This window comes from Entelurus aequoreus, linkage group LG17 (assembly GCF_033978785.1).
Source record: "Entelurus aequoreus isolate RoL-2023_Sb linkage group LG17, RoL_Eaeq_v1.1, whole genome shotgun sequence".
Taxonomy (NCBI): domain Eukaryota; kingdom Metazoa; phylum Chordata; class Actinopteri; order Syngnathiformes; family Syngnathidae; genus Entelurus; species Entelurus aequoreus.
Window position 1 is genome coordinate 25,017,843 of NC_084747.1, and position 22,187 is coordinate 25,040,029.

General features: G+C 43.1%; 1 protein-coding gene across 1 annotated transcript in view; it reads right to left on the reverse strand.

The window, feature by feature from the left end:
* Nucleotides 1-22,187, reverse strand: part of cemip2 (cell migration inducing hyaluronidase 2) — a 138,507-nt gene that overhangs the window by 65,237 nt on the left and 51,083 nt on the right. Inside the window, exon 5 of the mRNA XM_062025372.1 lies at nt 12,098-12,267. Within this exon, the coding sequence (XP_061881356.1) occupies nt 12,098-12,267 (170 nt within the window). The remainder of the gene's footprint in view (nt 1-12,097; nt 12,268-22,187) is intronic.

Sequence of the window (22,187 nt, forward strand, 5' to 3'; positions counted from 1 at the left end):
CTGCTATTTAGACCTGCTTTGCCCTCCAGTCTGTGTTGGAGTATTGTCGTTGTAGCTGTAAGCTGTATGCTGTGGACTGTTTGTTGTTTCCAGTTTTCCTGTTTGCTGGTTCCTGTTCCCTGTCTCCAGTTTGCCTGTTCCTGGTTCCTGGTTTGTGTTTTGCATTATTTTGGACATTAAATCATGTTTTCCTGCACCAAGCATGCCATCTCTGCATCTTGGGGTTCGTCACCAACAGTTTGTGACAGAATACTCCAGACCAGGGGCGGGCAATTAATTTTTACCGGGGGCCGCATGAGCAACCAGAGCACTGCTGGAGGGCCACACCGACAGTATTTCAATTAAATTTTGCTCAAATTATTTTTTGATGTACTGTAAGATAAATAATAATAATAATTTGATTTAACCTAACTTAACTTTATACAAAAGCATATTGCTTTTGATGGTTTTATTTTTAACACTGTCTTACACAACACTTCCTGATGTATAATACAAAGCAAAAATGTCAATTTCTGTCACTTTATCCTGCATCCTCTTTAAAAGTCCAACATTTTTCCCCGTCAGATTTGGACAACCATCTGTTGTCACACCTGCCAGCTTGTCCCATTTCAGTCCTAACATGTCCAAACACGCATTTACCTATGTGAACAAGTCATTACCTGTGGTTGTCTCTTTAATTGACTGCATGGCTGCCAGCTCCTTCGTGATTCGAAAGTCTGCAGTTATCCCACGTAAGAAGATGAGCAGCTGGGCGGTGTTACGTACATCGCAGCTCTCATCCAAAGCCATCAAAAAACAGTCAAAGTCGGCCGTTCTGTTCTTCAGCTGTAGCTCCAAGTTTCCAGCGATGGTCTCAACCCGCCTCGTTACAGTGCGTCGGGAGAGTGGCACGTTCTCAAATGCGCAACAGAGTCCAATAAGCACTCCTTAATAAAGTTGTCCTGATGGCTGCATCTCTGGGGGTGTGAAATTTGGCAAAAAGTCCTTGTTGGGTTTGCAGTTTTACCATCAACGCATCAGCCTCTCTTGCGCGCGCTTCATCAGACAGATTCCGGTATTTTTCCTCGTGCTTCGTCGTGTAGTGGTGATTCAAATTATATTCTTTAAACACAGCAACCTGTGTACCACAAATTAAGCACACGGCTTTACCTTTCATCTCTGTAAAGAAATACATGGCAGTCCATGTCTTGTTGAAAACACGGCATTCATCATCAACTTTTCTCTTTTTAGCGTCTCGGGGATAACCGGGCATCACTTGTCGCTGTGCACCTTCACCCACAGGTTACACACGGACATACGCCCATAAATAACACTTTTCAAAATAAAAGCAGCACAGTTGTACTGCACGCACGACATAGATGTTTTTTAAAATTTATTTTGTAATTTGTGATTGCCGCTGTTCACATTCACTCACAATCGCGCACAAGCATATGTCCACACAGAAATAATACAAATAACGCTTTTCAAAACAAAAGCAGCACCGTTGTATTGCACAATCGACATAGATACTTTTTTAAATGTATTTTGTAATTTATGATTGGCCTCACGCGGGCCGGACAGGGACGCACAAAGGGCCACCGAATGCCCAGGTCTGCTCCAGACTAACATGAACCCCGCAGAGATTTCTACGGCGGAGAGGCTTAACAATATTTTTACATTGATGGCCGAATCGAAGAAATGCTTTGCCTCTTTTTGTAATCCCTCCCATCCATCCCTGTCCTGTGTTGGCTTCTCGGGGGACGTCTTGGATCCGTCCCTTGAGGGGGGGCTATGAGTAGCTGTGCAGCTGGGGAGGCACAGCTACTTCTCACACCAGTGGGTCTGCAACAGACGGCGCCATCCTCTTCGGTGGGCCAGCAGATGACGCCACCATCTACTCCGGTGGGCCAGCAGATGACGCCACCATCTACTCCGGTGGGCCAGCAGACGCCACCATCATCTCCGGTGGGCCAGCAGACGCCACCATCATCTCCGGTGGGCCAGCAGACGCCACCATCATCTCCGGTGGGCCTGCAGACGCCACCATCATCTCCGGTGGGCCTGCAGACGCCACCATCATCTCCGGTGGGCCAGCAGACGCCACCATCATCTCCGGTGGGCTCCTGTAACTCCGCCCATGCCGGCAAAGGAGCCGCCTGCTCCTGTGACTCCGCCCACGCCGGCAGAGGAGCCGCCTGCTCCTGTGACTCCGCCGACGACGTCGTCTTCCTCATCGCTGGTTCCGCCCACGGCGACAACGTCGTCTTCCTAGTCTCTGGTTCCGCCCACGCAAATGACGTCGTCTTTCTCGTCTCTGGTTCCGCCCACGCCGACGACGTCGTCTTCCTCGTCTCTGGTTCCGCCCACGCCGATGACGTCGTCTTTCTCGTCTCTGGTTCTGCCCATGCCGACGACGTCGTCTCCAGCATCGTCGCCTACGCGACCTGCAGCTGGCCTGATGCGCTGGCGGCCAGTAGGCACCAGCATGCGGGCCTCTCGTCGGCCGCGGATGTGGTCGTTCCATGGGTGACCGTCTCGCCAATTGCGGCGGCATTCAACTCGCCGTCGCCACCTGACTCTTCCCCGGTTTTCCTGTTTGCTGGTTCCTGTTCCCTGTCTCCAGTTTGCCTGTTCCTGGTCCCTGGTTTGTGTTTTGCCTTATTTTGGACATTAAATCATGTTTTCCTGCACCAAGCCTGCCATCTTTGCATCTTGGGGTTCGTCACAAACACTTTGTGACACTTACTCTTAATTGTATTCAATTATTATAAAGCATCTAATAAGTACTAATAAGTATGTATATATATATATATATATATATATATATATATATATATATATATATATATATATATATATATATATATATATATATATATATATATATATATATATATACACACACACAGTATACACTTTTTTTTTTTGGAGAATCTATTGTAAAGACATGTTTTAAGGCCATCCCCGTGCAACCAGTTCTTCCGTTTTGCATGGGGATGGCCTTAAAACACAATTGTGTTGAATCGAGAATCGATTCTGAGTCGAATCGCCACCTAATTGAAATCAGATTGAATCATTAGGTGCCCAAAGATTTACACCCCTAATATCTAAACTATTTACAGTTTATAACCTTGTCATATGATACGAAAGCATGTGTTCATCACAAAGATGATTAATTATTTAACACATTAACCATAGGCTTAGGTCAGGCCAATTAGAAAAATAAATACTCAGCAAATGTACTGTATAAGAAGGGAATCATAACGGATGAAATATAAATGTACATCCAATTGTGTTGTGCTAAAATAAGTAAACAAAATTAATAATGAATATTTCTAAAATTAAAGTGCAAATGAAAGCTTCACCGTTTGTCATCAAATTTGCCCTAAAGAAACTTTTCTATGACTTCTTCTGTTTGGTTGATAATGTCATTACTGCCACAAATGGTGGAAAAGTGTATTACAACTGAGTACCGCCGCGGCCCATTATACAGACCTCAGGTGGGAAACAGATATTTTTTGGCGGCCGTCTAGGGCAGGGGTCGGCAACCCGCGGCTCTAGAGCCGCATGCGGCTCTTTAGCGCCGCCCTAGTGGCTCTCTGAAGCTTTTTCAAAAATGTATGAAAAATGGAAAAAGATGAGGGGAAAAAAAAAAAAGTTTTTGTTTTAATATGGTTTCTGTAGGAGGACAAACATGACACAAACCTCCCTAATTGTTATAAAGCACACTGTTTATATTAAACATGCTTCACTGATTCGAGTATTTGGCGAGCGCCGTTTTGTCCTACTAATTTTGGCGGTCCTTGAACTCACCGTAGTGTATAACTTTCTCCGACTTTTTAGGACGTGTTTTATGCCACTTCTTTTTCTGTCTCATTTTGTCCACCAAACCTTTAACGTTGTGCGTGAATACACAAAGGTGAGTTTTGTTGATGTTATTGACTTGTGTGGAGTGCTAATCGGGCATATTTGGTCACTGCATGACTTGCAAGCTAATCGATGCTAACATGCTATTTAGGCTAGCTATATGTACATATTGCATCATTATGCCTCATTTGTAGCTATATTTGAGCTCATTTAGTTTCCTTTAAGTCATCTCAATTCAATGTATATCTCATGACACACTATCTGTATGTAATATCTTCTAATTTGTTGCGGCTCCAGACAGATTTGTTTTTGTATTTTTGCTCCGATATGGCTCTTTCAACATTTTGGGTTGCCGACCCCTGGTCTAGGGGGTGCTCGCGGCCCAACAATCATTAAGAAAGCTGGTCTAGTGCACACCTTTGAGTGGAACCGAGTCAGCGCTGAAGTGTTTACTAAAGTGTGGGCACATGTAGGATAAACACACAGCTCAAAGGTCATGTTGAGCGCTTGAAAGGCTTGGTATCTGTCGTAAAAATGGCCACAAAGACATAGTGTTACCTAATGTTCAGGCATGTGATAAACCTCACCTGTCATCTTGCTAAAGATTACCAATCGAAACAGATTGTACCAATAAAAGTTCACAGGTGGCCATAAAGGGTAAGGGGTGTGCAAAGTCCGGCGCGCAGATTTTTTATTTTTTTTAACAAGCCCTAAAGCTAAAAATAAATACAGTGAAGGATTACGTCAAAACTAAAAAGAAAAACACTTACAAAGTGGTACTTGGAGATACGATTGCCTCAGCTGACAAGTTTTTTAAGATACAATCTGTCTCTAAGTTAATTGTCATGAGCAAAACATTAACAATTACGATCCTCCCCAGCATTGATTAGCCTGGTGAATGTCACAGTTAACCCCGTTAGAGCTGAGCTAAACATCCCGCGTCTTACTCGCTAGCATTAACTCTGTGGTTCTCAAACATGTTTTCACCGAGTTCCACCACAGAAAACTCTTTGCTCTCCAAGTACTAATGACCAATAATGACCAACATTAAAATATAGTAGCGTAGTAGACCTAAGTATTCATTAAAAACAAGGCAGATTTTTATTTAACTATATCTATTATTAATAGGGGTGTAAAAAATTGATTTTTGATTGAAATCCTGATTCTTATTTGTAACAATTCTAATCGCTTAACAAAAATGCAAAAATCGACATTTAATTTTTTTGTATCTGTCCTGTCCAGCCACACAGACAAATCATATTGTTAATGTAGATGATCATATCTGCTGTACAGATTTACTTTAGAAAAGAGAAGTGTTGGATACTTCTCTTGTTGCCTTATTTGTATTTGACTTTAAAAGTTTTGGTAGAATTTTATTAAACAAAACCAGTTTTCTTTTAAGTAGTATAAAACATTTTCAGAGCTGTTTATTTTATGGAGGAACGTAGTTAACCATAGAACTGGCACACAATGTTATTATAAAAGTATTGTTTTGAGACAAGAATCAGTTTGAATCTGTAATTGCTTCTGAATCAAATCGTTACACCCAAGAATCGAATCGAATTGTGTGGTGCCTGAAGATTCACAGCTCTAATATTTCCTACTTTTGGCCACTGTAACATTACACACAGTTTGAACACTAACACTGTGTTTGAAATTAGGAAAATAAAACACTGTACTTTAATCAAGGGATTCTTTGGCGTACCACTAGATGGCGCCCGGGTACTGCGAGTCACTTATAGCTAGAGATCGAAACTAGGGCTGTGAATCTTTGGGCACGACACGATTTGATTCGATTCAACTCTCCATTCACAATCAATACTTTTTTAATAAGATTGGGTGCCATTTCTATGATTAACTACATTCGTCCATAAAATAGACACCCAGCTCTAATTTGCCTGAGTGGCTGGACAAGACAGATTTATATATATCCATCCATCCATATTCTACCCGCTTGTCCCCCGCGGCGGTGCTGGAGCCTATCTCAGCTGCAATCGGGCAGAAAGCGGGGTACACCCTGGACAAGTTGTCACCTCATCGCAGGGCCAACACAGATAGACAAACAACATTCACACTCACATTCACACACTAGGGCCAATTTAGTGTTGCCAACACTCTTGTTTTTTTGTGATAGAGTGATTGGAGAACATACTTGTTTGTCACAAAAAACATTCATGAAGTGTGGTTGTTTTATGAATGTATTATGGGTCTACTGAAAATGTGACCAAAGCTGCTGGGTCAAAAGTATACATACAGCAATGGTATTTGGTTACATGTCCATTGGCAAGTTTCCCTGCAATAAGGCGCTTTTGGTAGCCATCCACAAGCTTCTGGCAAGCTTCTGGTTGAATTTTTGACCACTCCTCTTGACAAAATTGATGCAGTTCAGCTAAATGTGTTGGTTTTCTGACATGGACTTGTTTCTTCAGCATTGTCCACACGTTTAAGTCAGGACTTTGGGAAGGCCATTCTAAAACCTTAATTCTAGCCTGATTTAGCCATTCCTTTACCACTTTTGACGTGTGTTTGGGGTCATTGCCGTGTTGGAACACCCAACTGCGCCCAAGACCCAACCTCCGGGCTGATGATTTTAGGTTGTCCTGAGGAATTTGGAAGTAATCCTCCTTTTTCATTGTCCCATTTACTCTCTGTATAGCACCAGTTCCATTGGCAGCAAAACAGGCCCAGAGCATAATACTACCACCACCATACCTTTTCTCCTCCAAACATATTGCTGAGTATTGTGGCCAAACAGCTCAATTTTTGTTTCATCTGACCACAGAACTTTCCTCCAGAAGGTCTTATCTTTGTCCATGTGATCAGCAGCAAACTTTAGACGAGCCTTAAGGTGTCACTTCTGGAGCAAGGGCTTCCTTCTTGCATGGTAGCCTCTCAGTCCATGGCGATGCAAAACACGCTTGACTTTCAATTCATTACAGACCTGCTTTTTGGTGGTTCTCGGTTGACTCTGGATCATCCTGACCCATTTTTCTCTCAGCAGCAGGTGATAGCTTGCGTTTTCTTCCTGATCGTGGCAGTGACAAAACTGTGCCATGCACTTTATACTTACGAACAATTGTCTGCACAGTTGCTCTTGGGACCTAAAGATGCTTTGAAATGGCTCCAAATTACTTTCTGACGTGTTCAAGTCAATGATTTGTGCTGATCTGTGCTGAGTTCCTTTGACTTTCCCATTGTCGCGTTTGTAAACAAGTCTAATGACTGCATCACATGAGCCCTATTTAAATGGCTCAGAGAAGTCAACAGGTGTCATCAACCATAATCACTCACATGAAGTTAAGAGGCCATGCCATGAAGCTAATTTGATTTGATTGTAACTTTTCTACATCACCAAAATTGATAATGTATGTTGCTGTATGTATACTTTTGACCCCGCAGATTTGGTCACATTTTCAGTAGACTCATAATAAATTAATTAAAGAACCAAACTTCATGAATGTTTTTTGTGACCAACAAGTATGTGCTCCAATCACTCTATCACAAAAAAATAAAAGTTGTAGAAATTACTGGAAACTCAAGACAGCCATGACATTATGTTCAACTTTTGACCACGACTGTATATAAATACATACATACACACACACACGTGTATATATATATATATATAGTTCCATGATCGACTTTGTAGTTGTGTCATCGGATTTGCAGCCTCATGTTTTGGACACTCGGGTGAAGAGAGGGGCGGAGCTTTCTACCGATCACCACCTGGTGGTGAGTTGGCTGCGATGGTGGGGGAGGATGCCGGACAGACCTGGCAGGCCCAAACGCATTGTGAGGGTCTGCTGGGAACGTCTGGCAGAGTCTCCTGTCAGAGAGAGTTTCAATTCCCACCTCCGGAAGAACTTTGAACATGTCACGAGGGAGGTGCTGGACATTGAGTCTGAGTGGACCATGTTCCGCGCCTCTATTGTCGAGGCGGCTGAATGGAGCTGTGGCCGCAAGGTAGTTGGTGCCTGTCGTGGCGGTAATCCTAGAACCCGTTGGTGGACACCGGCGGTGAGGGATGCCGTCAAGCTGAAGAAGGAGTCCTATCGGGTTCTTTTGGCTCATGGGACTCAGGAGGCAGCGGACAGGTACCGACAGGCCAAGCGGTGTGCGGCTTCAGCGGTCGCGGAGGCAAAAACTCGGACATGGAAGGAGTTCGGCGAGGCCATGGAAAACGACTTCCGGATGGCTTCGAAGCGATTCTGGACCACCATCCGCCGCCTCAGGAAGGTGAAGCAGTGCACTGTCAACACCGTGTATGGTGCGGATGGTGTTCTGCTGACCTCGACTGCGGATGTTGTGGATCGGTGGAGGGAATACTTCGAAGACCTCCTCAATCCCACCGACACGTCTTCCTATGAGGAAGCAGTGCCTGGGGAATCTGTGGTGGGCTCTCCTATTTCTGGGGCTGAGGTTGCTGAGGTAGTTAAAAAGCTCCTCGGTGGCAAGGCCCCGGAGGTGGATGAGACCCGCCCGGAGTTCCTTAAGGCTCTGGATGCTGTGGGGCTGTCTTGGTTGACAAGACTCTGCAGCATCGCGTGGACATCGGGGGCGGTACCTCTGGATTGGCAGACCGGGGTCGTGGTTCCTCTCTTTAAGAAGGGGAACCGGAGGGTGTGTTCCAACTATCGTGGGATCACACTCCTCAGCCTTCCCGGTAAGGTCTATTCAGGTGTACTGGAGAGGAGGCTACGCCGGATAGTCGAACCTCTGATTCAGTGTGGTTTTCGTCCTGGTCGTGGAACTGTGGACCAGCTCTATACTCTCGGCAGGGTCCTTGAGGGTGCATGGGAGTTTGCCCAACCAGTCTACATGTGCTTTGTGGACTTGGAGAAGGCATTCGACCGTGTCCCTCTGGAGGTCCTGTGGGGAGTGCTCAGAGAGTATGGGGTATGGGACTGTCTGATTGTGGCTGTCCGCTCCCTGTACGATCAGTGTCAGAGCTTGGTCCGCATTGCCGGCAGTAAGTCGGACACGTTTCCAGTGAGGGTTGGACTCCGCCAAGGCTGCCCTTTGTCACCGATTCTGTTCATAACTTTTATGGACAGAATTTCTAGGCGCAGTCAAGGCGTTGAGGGGATCCGGTTTGGTGGCTGCAGGATTAGGTCTTTGCTTTTTGCAGATGATGTGGTCCTGATGGTTTCATCTGGCCAGGATCTTCAGCTCTCACTGGATCGGTTCGCAGCCGAGTGTGAAGCGACTGGGATGAGAATCAGCACCTCCAAGTCCGAGTCCATGGTTCTCGCCCGGAAAAGGGTGGAGTGCCATCTCCGGGTTGGGGAGGAGACCCTGCCCCAAGTGGAGGAGTTCAAGTACCTAGGAGTCTTGTTCGCGAGTGGGGGAAAAGCGGATCGACAGGCGGATCGGTGCGGCGTCTTCAGTAATGCGGACGCTGTATCGATCCGTAGTGGTGAAGAAGGAGCTGAGCCGGAAGGCAAAGCTCTCAATTTACCGGTCGATCTACGTTCCCATCCTCACCTATGGTCATGAGCTTTGGGTTATGACCGAAAGGACAAGATCACGGGTACAGGCGGCCGAAATGAGTTTCCTCCGCCGGGTGGCGGGGCTCTCCCTTAGAGATAGGGTGAGAAGCTCTGCCATCCGGGGGGAGCTCAAAGTAAAGCCACTGCTCCTCCACATCGAGAGGAGCCAGATGAGGTGGTTCGGGCATCTGGTCAGGATGCCACCCGAACGCCTCCCTCGGGAGGTGTTTAGGGCACGTCCAATCGGTAGGAGGCCACGGGGAAGACCCAGGACACATTGGGAAGACTATGTCTCCCTGCTGGCCTGGGAACGCCTCGGGATCCCCCGGGAAGAGCTGGACGAAGTGGCTGGGGAGAGGAAAGTCTGGGCTTCCCTGCTTAGGCTGCTGCCCCCGCGACCAAACCTCGGATAAGCGGAAGAAGATGGATGGATGGATGGATGGATATATATATATATATATATATATATATATATATATATATATATATATATATATATATATATATATATATATATATATATATATATATATATATATATATATATATAAAATGTTCCCAACAAGTTGTATTGTGGAGAATATTAACAAAACAGTAATGTTTTTACATATTTGGCAAACTAAATGGCAACATTCAGGGAGGGCAGAATATAATGTAGCCTGTGTTACCTTTTACGATAAGCAACAATGGAAACTGCATTGAACGAAGGTCCTGTTTACACTGCACACCAAATATGATTAGTTTTTGTTCTCAAGTAACACAGATCTGAGTTTTTTTGGCCAGTCTAAACATTCCAAAGTGCTTCAAATCTGATCTTTTGGCATTAGATTCAAGCCACATCAGAATGTAGACCTGAATCCACTTGGAATCTGGTCTTTTCAAATGTGACTTCTGTCCAAAAGCAAAGCGACCTGAATGTGATTTTTTCATCATCTTTGGGCGAGCTTTTAGCACTTGTGTGCTCGCCAGTAGAAATGGATATTTCATCACAACAACCGGTTTTGGTTTTTATTTAAGACAACTAAATTTTCGGTGCATCACTTGTCAATAGTGCACAAATAATAGGCTATATGCAATACATGAATATATATTTTGATTTTGAAGAAATAGCAATTGTTGTAAGACCAGAATTGACAAAGTGGTGCATTTGCTTACATGTGAGTTGAAAAATAAAGCTCATGTAGATCCACGCTGATGTCTGTGTCTCCTCTACTTAACATCCATTAGAAGATTAGAACCCTCCCAAATATATTACACTATATATATCCATTCATACATTATATTACTTTCATTTACTTTCACGTAAAAAAAATAGTCATTTTTAAGGTGTTGCAACTTTTATTTTATTTTGTAGTACTAGCGACTTTCTCCCAGTCAACATCCTTTGTTTTCACTTTATCAAAGTGTGCATGCAAGTGACGTCGAGGCCACATTGGGGCCAAATTGGGGCCAGTGCGCGTTTACACTGGAGTCTGATAAAAATCACATTTTACTTGCAGTGTAAACCGTCAGCCGGAAAAAAAATCTGATATGGGCCACTTTTGCCTGGAGTGTAAACGTCGTCAAGAGCACAGTTTAGTAAGTCAAATTCCTTGTGTGTTAAACATACTTGGCCAATAAAGCTGATTATTTGTTTTTAAACACAAAACCAGTGAAGTTGGCACGTTTTGGAACATGTTGCAGGCATCAAATTCCAAATTAGCTAATATTTAAAAAAAATAAAGTTTTCCAGTTCGAACGTTAAGTATCTTGTCTTTGCAGTCTATTCAATTGAATATAGGTTGAAAAGGATTTGCAAATCATTATATTCTGTTTTTATTTACGAATTACACAATGTGCCAACTTCACTGGTTTTGGATTTTGTATACATAGTCTTTTTAAAGAAAATATCCAAGCATCATTGCAAATCAAAATTATCATGTCATATATATGATGAGGTCATACTGACCGCGCCCCCACCGCCACATATATAAAAGCAAACTAAGGGAAACCCAATTTTTTAATGTTATCAGAATTTTTGGTCACAACATCATTATTCTTCACATTGGCCCCACAATGTGATACACACTGTCAAAGAGTTACTAATCTGACCCGATGGCTAGCTTTGTACTACACCACACCATTATGCTTTTTTTTGTTTTACTTTTTGTTTTACTTTTTCTTATGCCTTATGATCTCTCTCTCTCTCTCTCTCTCTCTCTCTCTCCCTCTCCCTCCCTCCAAGTCAGACCTATACTGTTCCAATATCCATTTCTCTGTTCTCAATTGTTGATGACTGATGATAACAACCAAACCTAACCCCCTCCCCCCACACACACACACACACACACACATGCACACACACACACACACACACACACACACACACACACACACACACACACACACACACACACACACACACACACACACCCCGGATTGTAAATAATGTAAATAATTCAATGTGATTATCTTGTGTGATGACAGTATTATGATGATAGTATATATCTGATAGTATATATCTGTATCATGAATCAATTTAATTGGACCCCGACTTAAACAAGTTGAAAAACATATTCGGTTGTTACCATTTAGTGGTCAATTGTACGGAATATGTACTTCACTGTGCAACCTACTAATAAAAGTCTCAATCAATCAATCAATCAATCAATGTACAGGTTGTCGTGTCCATCAAGTACACCATTGTGTTTCTCTGATGTAATGCATGGTCAAATTTGGCAGATATTGACGTGATGGAAGTTGCACCATTGAGTGTTCCTCACCGTTCTTCCATTCGCTGTAGGCGGTGACCGAGAAGCGCACGCCGTTCACCGTGGTGAAGTTGCGGCTCGCCACGGCGCGTCCTCCTGTGTCGTGGTTCTCGTGTTCCCTCACATCTTCTGAGCACGACGCGTTGCCGCCGCCGACCACCGACACCAAAGCCCACGCCTGCCTGGAAGTACCGGTGAAAGGAGGATCTTTAATCAAGGTTCCACTGGATCACTGAATATTATAGGCAAGGCAAGGCAACTTTATTTGTATAGCGCTTTTCATACACAAGGCAGACTCAAAGTGCTTCACAGACAACAAAGTGAAATGAAAGAAAATAAAAGCAAAATTAAAATGCAGACAATAAAAATAAAAACAGTGCAGACGTTAAAAGTTAAAAGATTAAAAGATTTAGCTGAAAGCTAAGGTGAACATAAAAGTCTTCAGTCTAGTTTTAAAAGTAGTGAGAGTTGGGGAGAGTCTGACATCTTCAGGAAGTTTATTCCAGCTATGTGTTGCATAGTGACTGAATGATGATCTCCCTTGATTTGAGTTTACTCTTGGAACCGCTAACAGATTGGTCTCAGAAGATCTTAGTGATCTAGAGGGCGTATATAGTGGGAGCATATCAGTGATATACTTCGGCCCTAGACCATGTAGTGATTTATATGTGAGCAGGAGGATTTTGAAATCTATTCTCTGATGTACAGGGAGCCAATGTAAGGATTTAAGAATTGGTGTAATGTGCTCACATTTTTTGGTCTTTGTTAGAACTCTAGCAGCAGCGTTCTGAACAAGCTGTAGCTGCCTGACAGTTTTTTTGGGAAGACCTGCAAGGAGACCATTACAATAGTCTAGCCTACTGGTAATAAAGGCATGTACAAGTTTTTCTAAGTCTTGAGCTGACATGAGCCCTCTAAGTCTTTTTACATTTTTGAGGTGATAGTAGGCCGATTTTGTTACTGATTTGATGTGACTGTCGAAATGTAAATCAGAATCTAAAATAACCCCAAGATTTCTGGCTTTATTTGAGGTTTTCAGGGACAGTGATTTAAGGTGTTGGATGACTTTAAACCTTTCTTTTTTAGCACCAAAAACAATTATCTCAGTTTTATCTTCATTTAGTTGTAGGAAATTTTGGCACATCCAGTGTTTGATTATTATAGATTAATTTGAAAACAAATAGGATGCTATTAGCAAGGGAGTGTAATGTTTTAGAATAGAGGGGCCACATGCCCTTAGAGCAGTGGTCCCCAACCACCGGGCCGCGGCCCGGTACCAGTCCGTGGATCGATTGGTACCGGGCCGCATAAGACATTTTAAAATAAATAAATAAATATATATATATATATATATTTTTTAATTAAATCAACATAAAAAACAAAAGATACACTTACAATTAGTCCACCAACCCAAAATACCTCCCTCCCCCATTTACACTCATTCACACTCATTCGCACAAAAGGGTTGTTTCTTTCTGTTATTAATATTTCTGGTTCCTACATTATATATCAATACAGATCAATACAGTCTGCAGGGATACAGTCCGCAAGCACACATCATTGTATTTTCTTATGACAAAAAAACCCCAAAAACATACACCCCCCCGGTCCGTGGGACAAATTTTCAAGCGTTGACCGGTCCGCAGTTACAAAAAGGTTGGGGACCACTGCCTTAGAGGGCCGCTTGTAACAGTAAATATATTTCATGTGTAATCACCTCAAGACATTATCCCACATGCAATGAAATATTATTTTACGTGCATCTTGATGGATAATGTTCTTGCTTTTGAAATCTAAAAAATAATGTTTGGAATATACATATTAATGGAGGTGTGTCCAAACTTTTTCACGGGGGCCACTTTTATATATTTTTATTTTGTAAAAAGAAAGGCTAAAAACAGACATTACCTTTATATTTAAAGACAAAACTTATTCTCATTCAGCCAAAACACTGTGAAGCTTGTCCGTCCAGGCGCTCAGCGCTCGCTCCGCAGCCCTGTCTCTACATCCGCATCTCCTCAAGTCTCAATATCAATTTTGTCAACTTTTTTCTCATTACATTACACATTTTATCTCTCTTTTACATTCCTAATGTTGTTTTTATTCAAAAATATGATGCGGGCCATTAAAACTCTGGCTGCTGGCCGCACTTTGGACACCCCTGTGTTACTATCATGTTCTTCGCATGGTCAGATCATTCTCAAGTTTAAAAGACGTGACATTTTTCTGTCAACATTGAAAGAAGGAATACATTTAGTAAGAAAGATGAAGTCCTTAATGTCGCACTATTTTAGGTTTTCGAGGGCCACGTAAAACGATCTGGACCTCGGACACCTGTGGTTTAATACATCATGAATGTTTGGGAGAAAATACTTTAAAATACAAAACGATGAAATCATCTGAGCGACCGATGGGTGCGGACGGTGGAAAGGATTGGGGTGAACTCAACTCTTATTGAATTTCAAATATCCCAAATATTTGTGTTTTTGTCCACTGTCCAAACGAACCTCACAAAAATAATATGTCTAAGGTCATCTGAATGGTATGAACAACATGAACCAACCCCGCCTTAGGAGGACCACCCAAAAGATGTAGGGGTGTAACACTGTCATGTACCCCAAAAGTGACATATTTTTGTACAAAACCCAAACAAGTATTAGGTTAATAAATGTACTTTTATAATGTCCAATAAGGACTTTGTCCCTGAACTATTCTTGTGGAAAGATCCCTGATGTTTGTCTACTACGCAAACCGGATCCATCTGGGGACTGGTCCTCTGTCATGTCTGGTTTTCTGTGGATTTTCCTCTCGTAGGAGGCGGGGGTGTGGAGGAACTAAAGTTTCTGCCCCGGGGGCCGCTGCTATGCAACCTGTATGAGCACCGATAAAAGCACATGCAGGAAGCACAGGGGAGGAAAACAGAAACTTTTCGGCCTCAGTCGCTAGTTGATCTTTGCAGCCTTTAAACCACCTCATGATTTGCTGGGTGTTAATGTGTGATTGTGGGTGTGGGTGCTGGTGTGTGTGTTTGGGTGTGTGAGCGGGGTTAATTGCTCTCATGAGGGACAAAAACAGGGAATACAAAAGAGTCTGGTAGGGCTTGGCGGTATAAGTTTTGTATCGATATAGATCATTACTGAAATTTATGACTTATGGAAGATAAGGACTAGGAGAAAAATATATTAACTGATAAATAAATATTTTATTTCAAATGTAACCTTCCTAAAATTATAATCCCCTCAGATACCATGGCAGAAAGGAAATGTCAACACAAGGAAAACACTCAAACAATGTAAACACAATGGTAGAATCCCGTTGAACACTTAATAAGCTCTTAAAATGAAGGTGCAAAAATAAGGCACATGTAAGAGGTAAAGTATAATAAAATAGTGCAAGGTGTGAAAATTTAAGCATAGAGAAACCTGAGAAGATCTATTTTCTGCAGGTACGGGGGTTTCGGTTCGGTTCGGAGGTGTACCGAACGAGTTTCCACACGGACATATTAAGTAGCGTACCGCACGTTGTGTAAACAATGCACACCGAGGCACAACATACGGCATGCTAGCAGCGACCGAGCTACGATAACATGTAAAAGCCAGAGCTGGAAGACCCTCCTGCCTCGTTAAGATCTCCCGTTTGGGAACACTTTGGCTGCGCGATACAACAATGGAGGACGGAGGTTTGCCGACATTGTTCAGCAGCTGCTTCTGACAACACGTCAAACATGCTAACCCATTTGAAGCGTCACCACCACATTCAAGCAGCCTCTCCTCGGCGAGGCAGGCAGGGTTAAAGCAATAACAAATGTTTTTATAGCAGCAGATATAAGTCCATATTGCATTAAAAACTAGATTTTGACCCACTTCTATGGTGGAAGAACAATGAGCCCATATATCCTCTTACTGCCAAGTTAGCCAGGTTGGGGGGGGGGGGGGGGGGGGAAGAAAAGTTAATCTGAGGCTAAGTTTACTTGAAACTGTTTAATGTTGCACTTTTTATATGTAAAAGAAAAGTTTTGTCATTTTATTTAATCTGAGCAACAACTTGAGGCAGTTTGATTAACGTGGACCCCGACTTAAACAAGTTGAAAAGCGTATTCGGGTGTTACCATTTAGTGGTCAATTGTACGGAATATGTACTGTACTGTGCAATTCACTAATAAAAGTCTCAATCAATCAATCAAAAAAAGCACTTTATATGTGGAAAGGTTTTGTTAAGAAACCATTCTGAGCCTTATCTTATTTAGTTTTATTTTATATATGTTGACCACATTAACCCTGGCAATGGACTCTGTGTGTTATGCCATTGTTTACAAATGTGGTAAATAAATAACCAACAAATATATATTTTGTTGTTTTCTTACTGTACCGAAAATGAACTGAACCGTGACCTCTAAACCGAGGTACGTACCGAACCGAAATTTTTGTGTACCATTACACCCCTAGTTAAAAGTATGTGAAAATTCGACCCATACCTTGTTTGATTCTGTGACAACCTCCTTAAAGTCTTTTTAATCAATCAGAAATATCTAACAGCTAAAAAGCGCTAAACATGGATAAGTGTTTTGCATTTTTTCCATCATCCCTTAAAGGCCTACTGAAATCCACTACTACCGACCACGCAGTCTGATAGTTTATATATCAATGATGAAATCTTAACATTGCAACACATGCCAATACGGCCGGGTTAACTTATAAAGTGCAATTTTACATTTCCCGCTAAACTTCCGGTTGAAAACGTCTATGTATGATGACGTATGCGCGTGACGTCAATCGTTGAAACGGAAGTATTCGGACACCATTGAATCCAATACAAAAAGCTCTGTTTTCATCTCAAAATTCCACAGTATTCTGGACATCTGTGTTGGTGAATCTTTTGCAATTTGTTTAATGAACAATGAAGACTGCAAAGAAGAAAGTTGTAGGTGGGATCGGTGTATTAGCGGCTGGCTGTAGCAACACAACCAGGAGGACTTAGTTGGATAGCAGACGCGCCACCGTGAGTACAGCTTTGGTTTCCAAACATTTGATCGCTTGCCCGTACGTGCGTGTTGCTACGTGCATGTCACGTATGTAACTTTGGGGAAATATATGTTTCTTGCCGACTCTGATGGCGGCCGTGGTGTCGTCGAAAGCTACAACGGCCGTCCTCCGTCTACGGGCCGCCGACCGCATCAGTGATCGGGTGAAGAAGACCTTCGTCGCGCCGTCGATCGCTGGAACACAGGTGAGCACGGGCCGTGATGAGCAGATGAGAGCTGGCATAGGTGGAGAGCTAATGTTTTTAGCATAGCTCTGTCGAAGTCCGTAGCTAAGTTAGCTTCAATGGCGTCGTTAGCAACAGCATTGTTAAGCTTCGCCAGGCTGGAAAGCATTAACCGTGTAGTTGCAGGTCCAGTGTTTAATAGTATTGTTGATTTTCTGTCTATCCTTTGTTGGAAGCAGATCAGAATCATATCCATATTTAAGTGTTACTTCTTTCTAAACTCCTATAGTCATATAAAGAATAGCTAGTATTCTTCCTTCTTTTGAGTCTCATAGTAAGGTGTTGGCCTTCTAGATTGGAATGTGTCAGAGTAGAGATAACTCGGAGTAGTCTAAACAAAGGGAGTGGGGGCGAGGGACAGAGGGAAGATCACGGGACTTCCGGGGGTTTGAGGGGAGGCCGAGCTAGACCGATCTGGACCGGGCTGGGGAACGCTGGTGTGCTAGATTGGTCTCAGGTTTGTCCTCTAAGCTTGGAGAATAAACCACAAAATACCAACTACTGCCTGTTGATTGAATATAAACATCAGCGTATTGCCATAAAAAAGAATCTGGGAGAGACTAGCAATTTGAATTCCCCATTGGAGGAATGCTGGTCAACGCAACAATTTGGGGGCTTCGTCCGAGATGGCACGCTGTTGATTGATGACTTCTTGCAATCTTCTGGACAGACTCAAATGGCCAATACAAGGTGAGCAGAGCCTTTTTATATAAAATCTGCTTTAGGAGTCTGTCCTGAAGTCTGTAAGTCAAACACTGTTTTTTAATCCCAGGCACAGATTGGTGATTTTGATAGATTGATTGCATTTTTGCCGAGCCTGCCATTGCATTAAAATTGTAAATAAGTGGTCAACTCACGCCATTGTGTCTCGATTACCGTGACGGGAAGTTTCATTGACGAGTGAACTAATAGTTGGGTGTGGCTCACCCTGGGTAGTTGGTCGCCGCCTAAAAGAGTAACGGGTTAAAGGCCCTCGTATGATATGGAGGTTAGAGGCCTGCATATTGTACGATAAATTTAACGGGGTTAAAGGCCGCCGTATGGGTTGGGGTTTAAAGGCCTTCAGGGGTTCGAGGCCCCTGAAAAAAAAATGGACACAATGGCCAAGGAGTGTGACAGACAAGAATGTGATGGCGGCTGGGGAAAATGTGATGAATCATTACTGTTTAATGATCAATTGAATGCACTGTTGTCGACAATGGAATTAGCAAGTAGAGTTTAAATATAAAAAAAAGAGAAAAAAAAGACAACATTCCTTGAAAGGGTTAAGAGGGAGTTTACAATACTCGAAAAGTTGTGAACTCAAACGTCTGGTAAATTAAGAAAAGTAACTGGAAGTTTTATGGTAAAGTGAAACGCAGAGATAAGGGTAGGTGCAGCTTTTTCACGTGTGTGTGCGTAAGCGCTTGCTTGCTCAAGTGCTTACGCGTGCTCGTGTCTGTGTGTGCTGCTGAGTGTGTGTGTGTGTGTGCGGGAGTGCTTACGCATGCTCGTGTGTGTGTGTGCTGCTGAGTGTGTGTGTGTGTGTGCGCTGGTGAAAATGGAACACTCAGGGAGAGAATTTAAGAGTTTGGCGTATGATAAAAGTAAACGGGGATTAAGTGGAAAAACGAAATGCAGCAAAAGAACCGATGATTAATGACAGAATGGACTGATTGCTTTTTGTCTGCTGCGCATGCGCAAGACAATTCAAACGACCCGCCCAGACTTTGACTACGACACCGCCCCGTACTCCAGTGACAAAAGAAGGAGGTATTAACACGCCCCCTCTAAGATTAATCCTGCCTCCGAAAATTAACCCCTTGTACACGTCTGACCATTTTCTCCGGCAGACATTTTTGACACATGACATTAACACTTTGGACATACTACAATATATGTCTCTTGCCGGTGCATACATGCAAGCCATTGTTGACCTTGCTTTCCCACCTGTACCTCCGGGAGGGAACCTTTGGCCAAACACTTTGGACAAAGTTAACCCTGATATACACGGTGCCAAAAACAATATATGGCAGGACATTTTATACATCCCATGCAAAATAGGGCTAATGACAGAGCAACAAGGAAACGACTACTTAAATTACAGATCGCTGAAGATAAAAGGTTAAAAGAACCAAAAGGTCAAAGATCAGCTAGGGTATATTCAGCAGTGGGTGACCTTGCTTTTGAGTTCCAACAGGTGAAGGAAAGAATCCTCAACAGACGTGCAGTTGGACTCGGGTGGTGGACAACACGATGCTTCAAAGCCGGTCTGGGGTAGACACTGTTTCGGCTGTGACCAGCCTGGTCACTGGAGTCGTGACTGTCCGAACATTTCCAAACAGGAAAGGTTCCGTCGTGCCAACAAACGAACACGAAGGCGTGTAAGAGGACGCCCACATCAGGAGCCACAGCAGGAAGTACCGACAGGACCCTTGCTGGACATGAGTGTCAACGGACAATTTTATCAGCCACCCATTCGATTCTGAATGCAGAGGTACCAAAAAAACTGTGTGCTTCCTCTTTAAAGGTCGAAGGCTTCGCTGGGGCCACAAGAAGGTTACCTGTCACCAAACCACTTCCGGTTCAGATTGCTGGAACTCCTTTACAGACTGTACCCTGACATTCAAATCGCAAAGAAGGAACATTCCTGGTGTTACCTGACGGCTCAACCACCCAGCTGCGACACCACTACCAAGACTCCTCCATGAGCTCATACCACAGCCTGAAACAACAGGAATGGCTGACATCCAACTGCTCTAACAGTGAAAACCCTGACTGGCTGAGATGCTTCCGTGTGTTCTGCCACCCCGGCTCGCCATATGTTATGATTATTTATATATGTTGGAACTCAAGGTGTGGCTGCTCATGTTGACCTATCTTTGCAACAGCTAGCATGGTATAAGATGGACACAATAGTGTCCCACATTGTTCCCTTGCTCTCTGTCTCGCCTACAAAACCAAAGAACTTAGGTCCAATGATAAGACACGGCGTAGCTGCCAAACATTACACCGACACCCAAATACCACATTTTCAATTGTTTAGGTTTAGCCCATGGTTATGTTAAACACATTACTATGGGCTGCACTTTAGACACCTGTAGGCTACGAGGAGCTAGCAGCTACACAACAGCTGAGCTAAAACGACACATTACACATTTAAGCATATCAAATAATTATAGTTGCTCATTACATACACATAGTCGTCAAGACAGAAGTCTGATAGAAAGTATTCAGTAACAAACGTGTCTGCATCATTCAACTTTCTACAACATGAGCTTGACTTAATGAATTATTGGGCCCCCAGGTGTGGTAAAATTTCAAAATACTATTGCTAAAGCATCCGCCATAAGGGTAGTATTTTTCTAGTATTGGTGACAATATAAATATAAGCATATTTTGTTACTTTCACCATATTGAATAAGTTACATAAAAGTTAGGGTTTAGTTGAGTTTGAGTTATTTGTGATATCGCTAAGGGGTCCCCTACCCTAACACCACCCCCCAGTGGACCATAGAGGCTAAAGAGACTTTCATTGACCTCAAACATGACCTGTCCTCCGCTACTTGACTATTAGCTGACCTTTTTCTTAGATGTTTCTGAAAGTGATAGTATGACTAACACAGTCCTTTTTTTCAGAAACAGAAGGGGGTGAGTGAGGGTGGATACAGACTCCTTGGAACAAAATCGACAATCATCCGACTCTGACACATTCCATAGTTTTAACATTTTTCCTGTGGGTAAGAAGTTATAACTAATTTTAATTTGAAAATAACGATTTTACACATCGATAGTACTTTAGTATATCAAATTTAGAATATGGAGGAGGTGAGGGTGAACCATGTATAGTCTTTGATTTCACTGATATGATCAATACGGTACAAGGGAAAAGGTACGTACTGACTTGTGTTGACAATCACAGTGGCTGGCCGGAAGCAACAACAACCTCAAAAGAGGATGCAATATCAGTAATTAAATGACTTGTGAATGACCTAGTACCCCGACATGGTTTCCCCAAAAAGATTAGGTCAGACAACGGCAACCATTTTAAAAAATACTCACTTAGCCTTGGTCAAAAAGGCTTTCGGTCTAGAACACAGGTTTGGGGTACCATCGTCAGTCCCAAGGCAAGGTTGAAAGGATGGACCAGAACATCAAAAACTAATTGGCTAAAATCTGTGCACAGACCAAATTTAATTGGATTGACATGTTGCAATTAGCGTTAATGATCATTCGAAGGTCCGTGAATAAAACTGTTTTACTGCCCTTAGAGTTTTTCACCCTATGAGCTGCATACAGGTCAGCCATTCACAGGACCAGCAGCCCCCCATGGAAGGAGGACTCTACGTAAAACCAAAATGGTATTTTACACAAAAAATTGCAGAATTTGTGTGCCAGTTCTTCTGTACAGATTCCCTTCCGCCCGCTGAGAGGGTCAAGATCAAGGTCATCAAACGCAAGTGGACGGAGCTCAGGTGGACTGGTCCCTTCAAGGTCGTGGAACGGACGTCCCACGCCGTTCGACTGGCTGGTGGAGGGGACACCTGATACCACCTCTCCCTCTGCACTACAGCTGAAGAACCTGACAGATCACCAGGGGATGTCATTGCTGACATCGCCACAACATCTGCCCCTCAGCCCAGGAGACGAGAGAGATTTTGTACCTACATTACTCTTTTCAACTTCTATATTGTATATCCTTGTGTGAGACCAATCCGGTATGCTAAATGTTTCTTAGTTTTTCTTGCTTGTTTGCAGCATAACTATCTGCGTCGTTACATTAAGTGAAAAGTTTGATGTTTATCCCCGTTTTGTTACCTAAATTACTCTGATATTGATAGACGAAAGGCAGGATGTT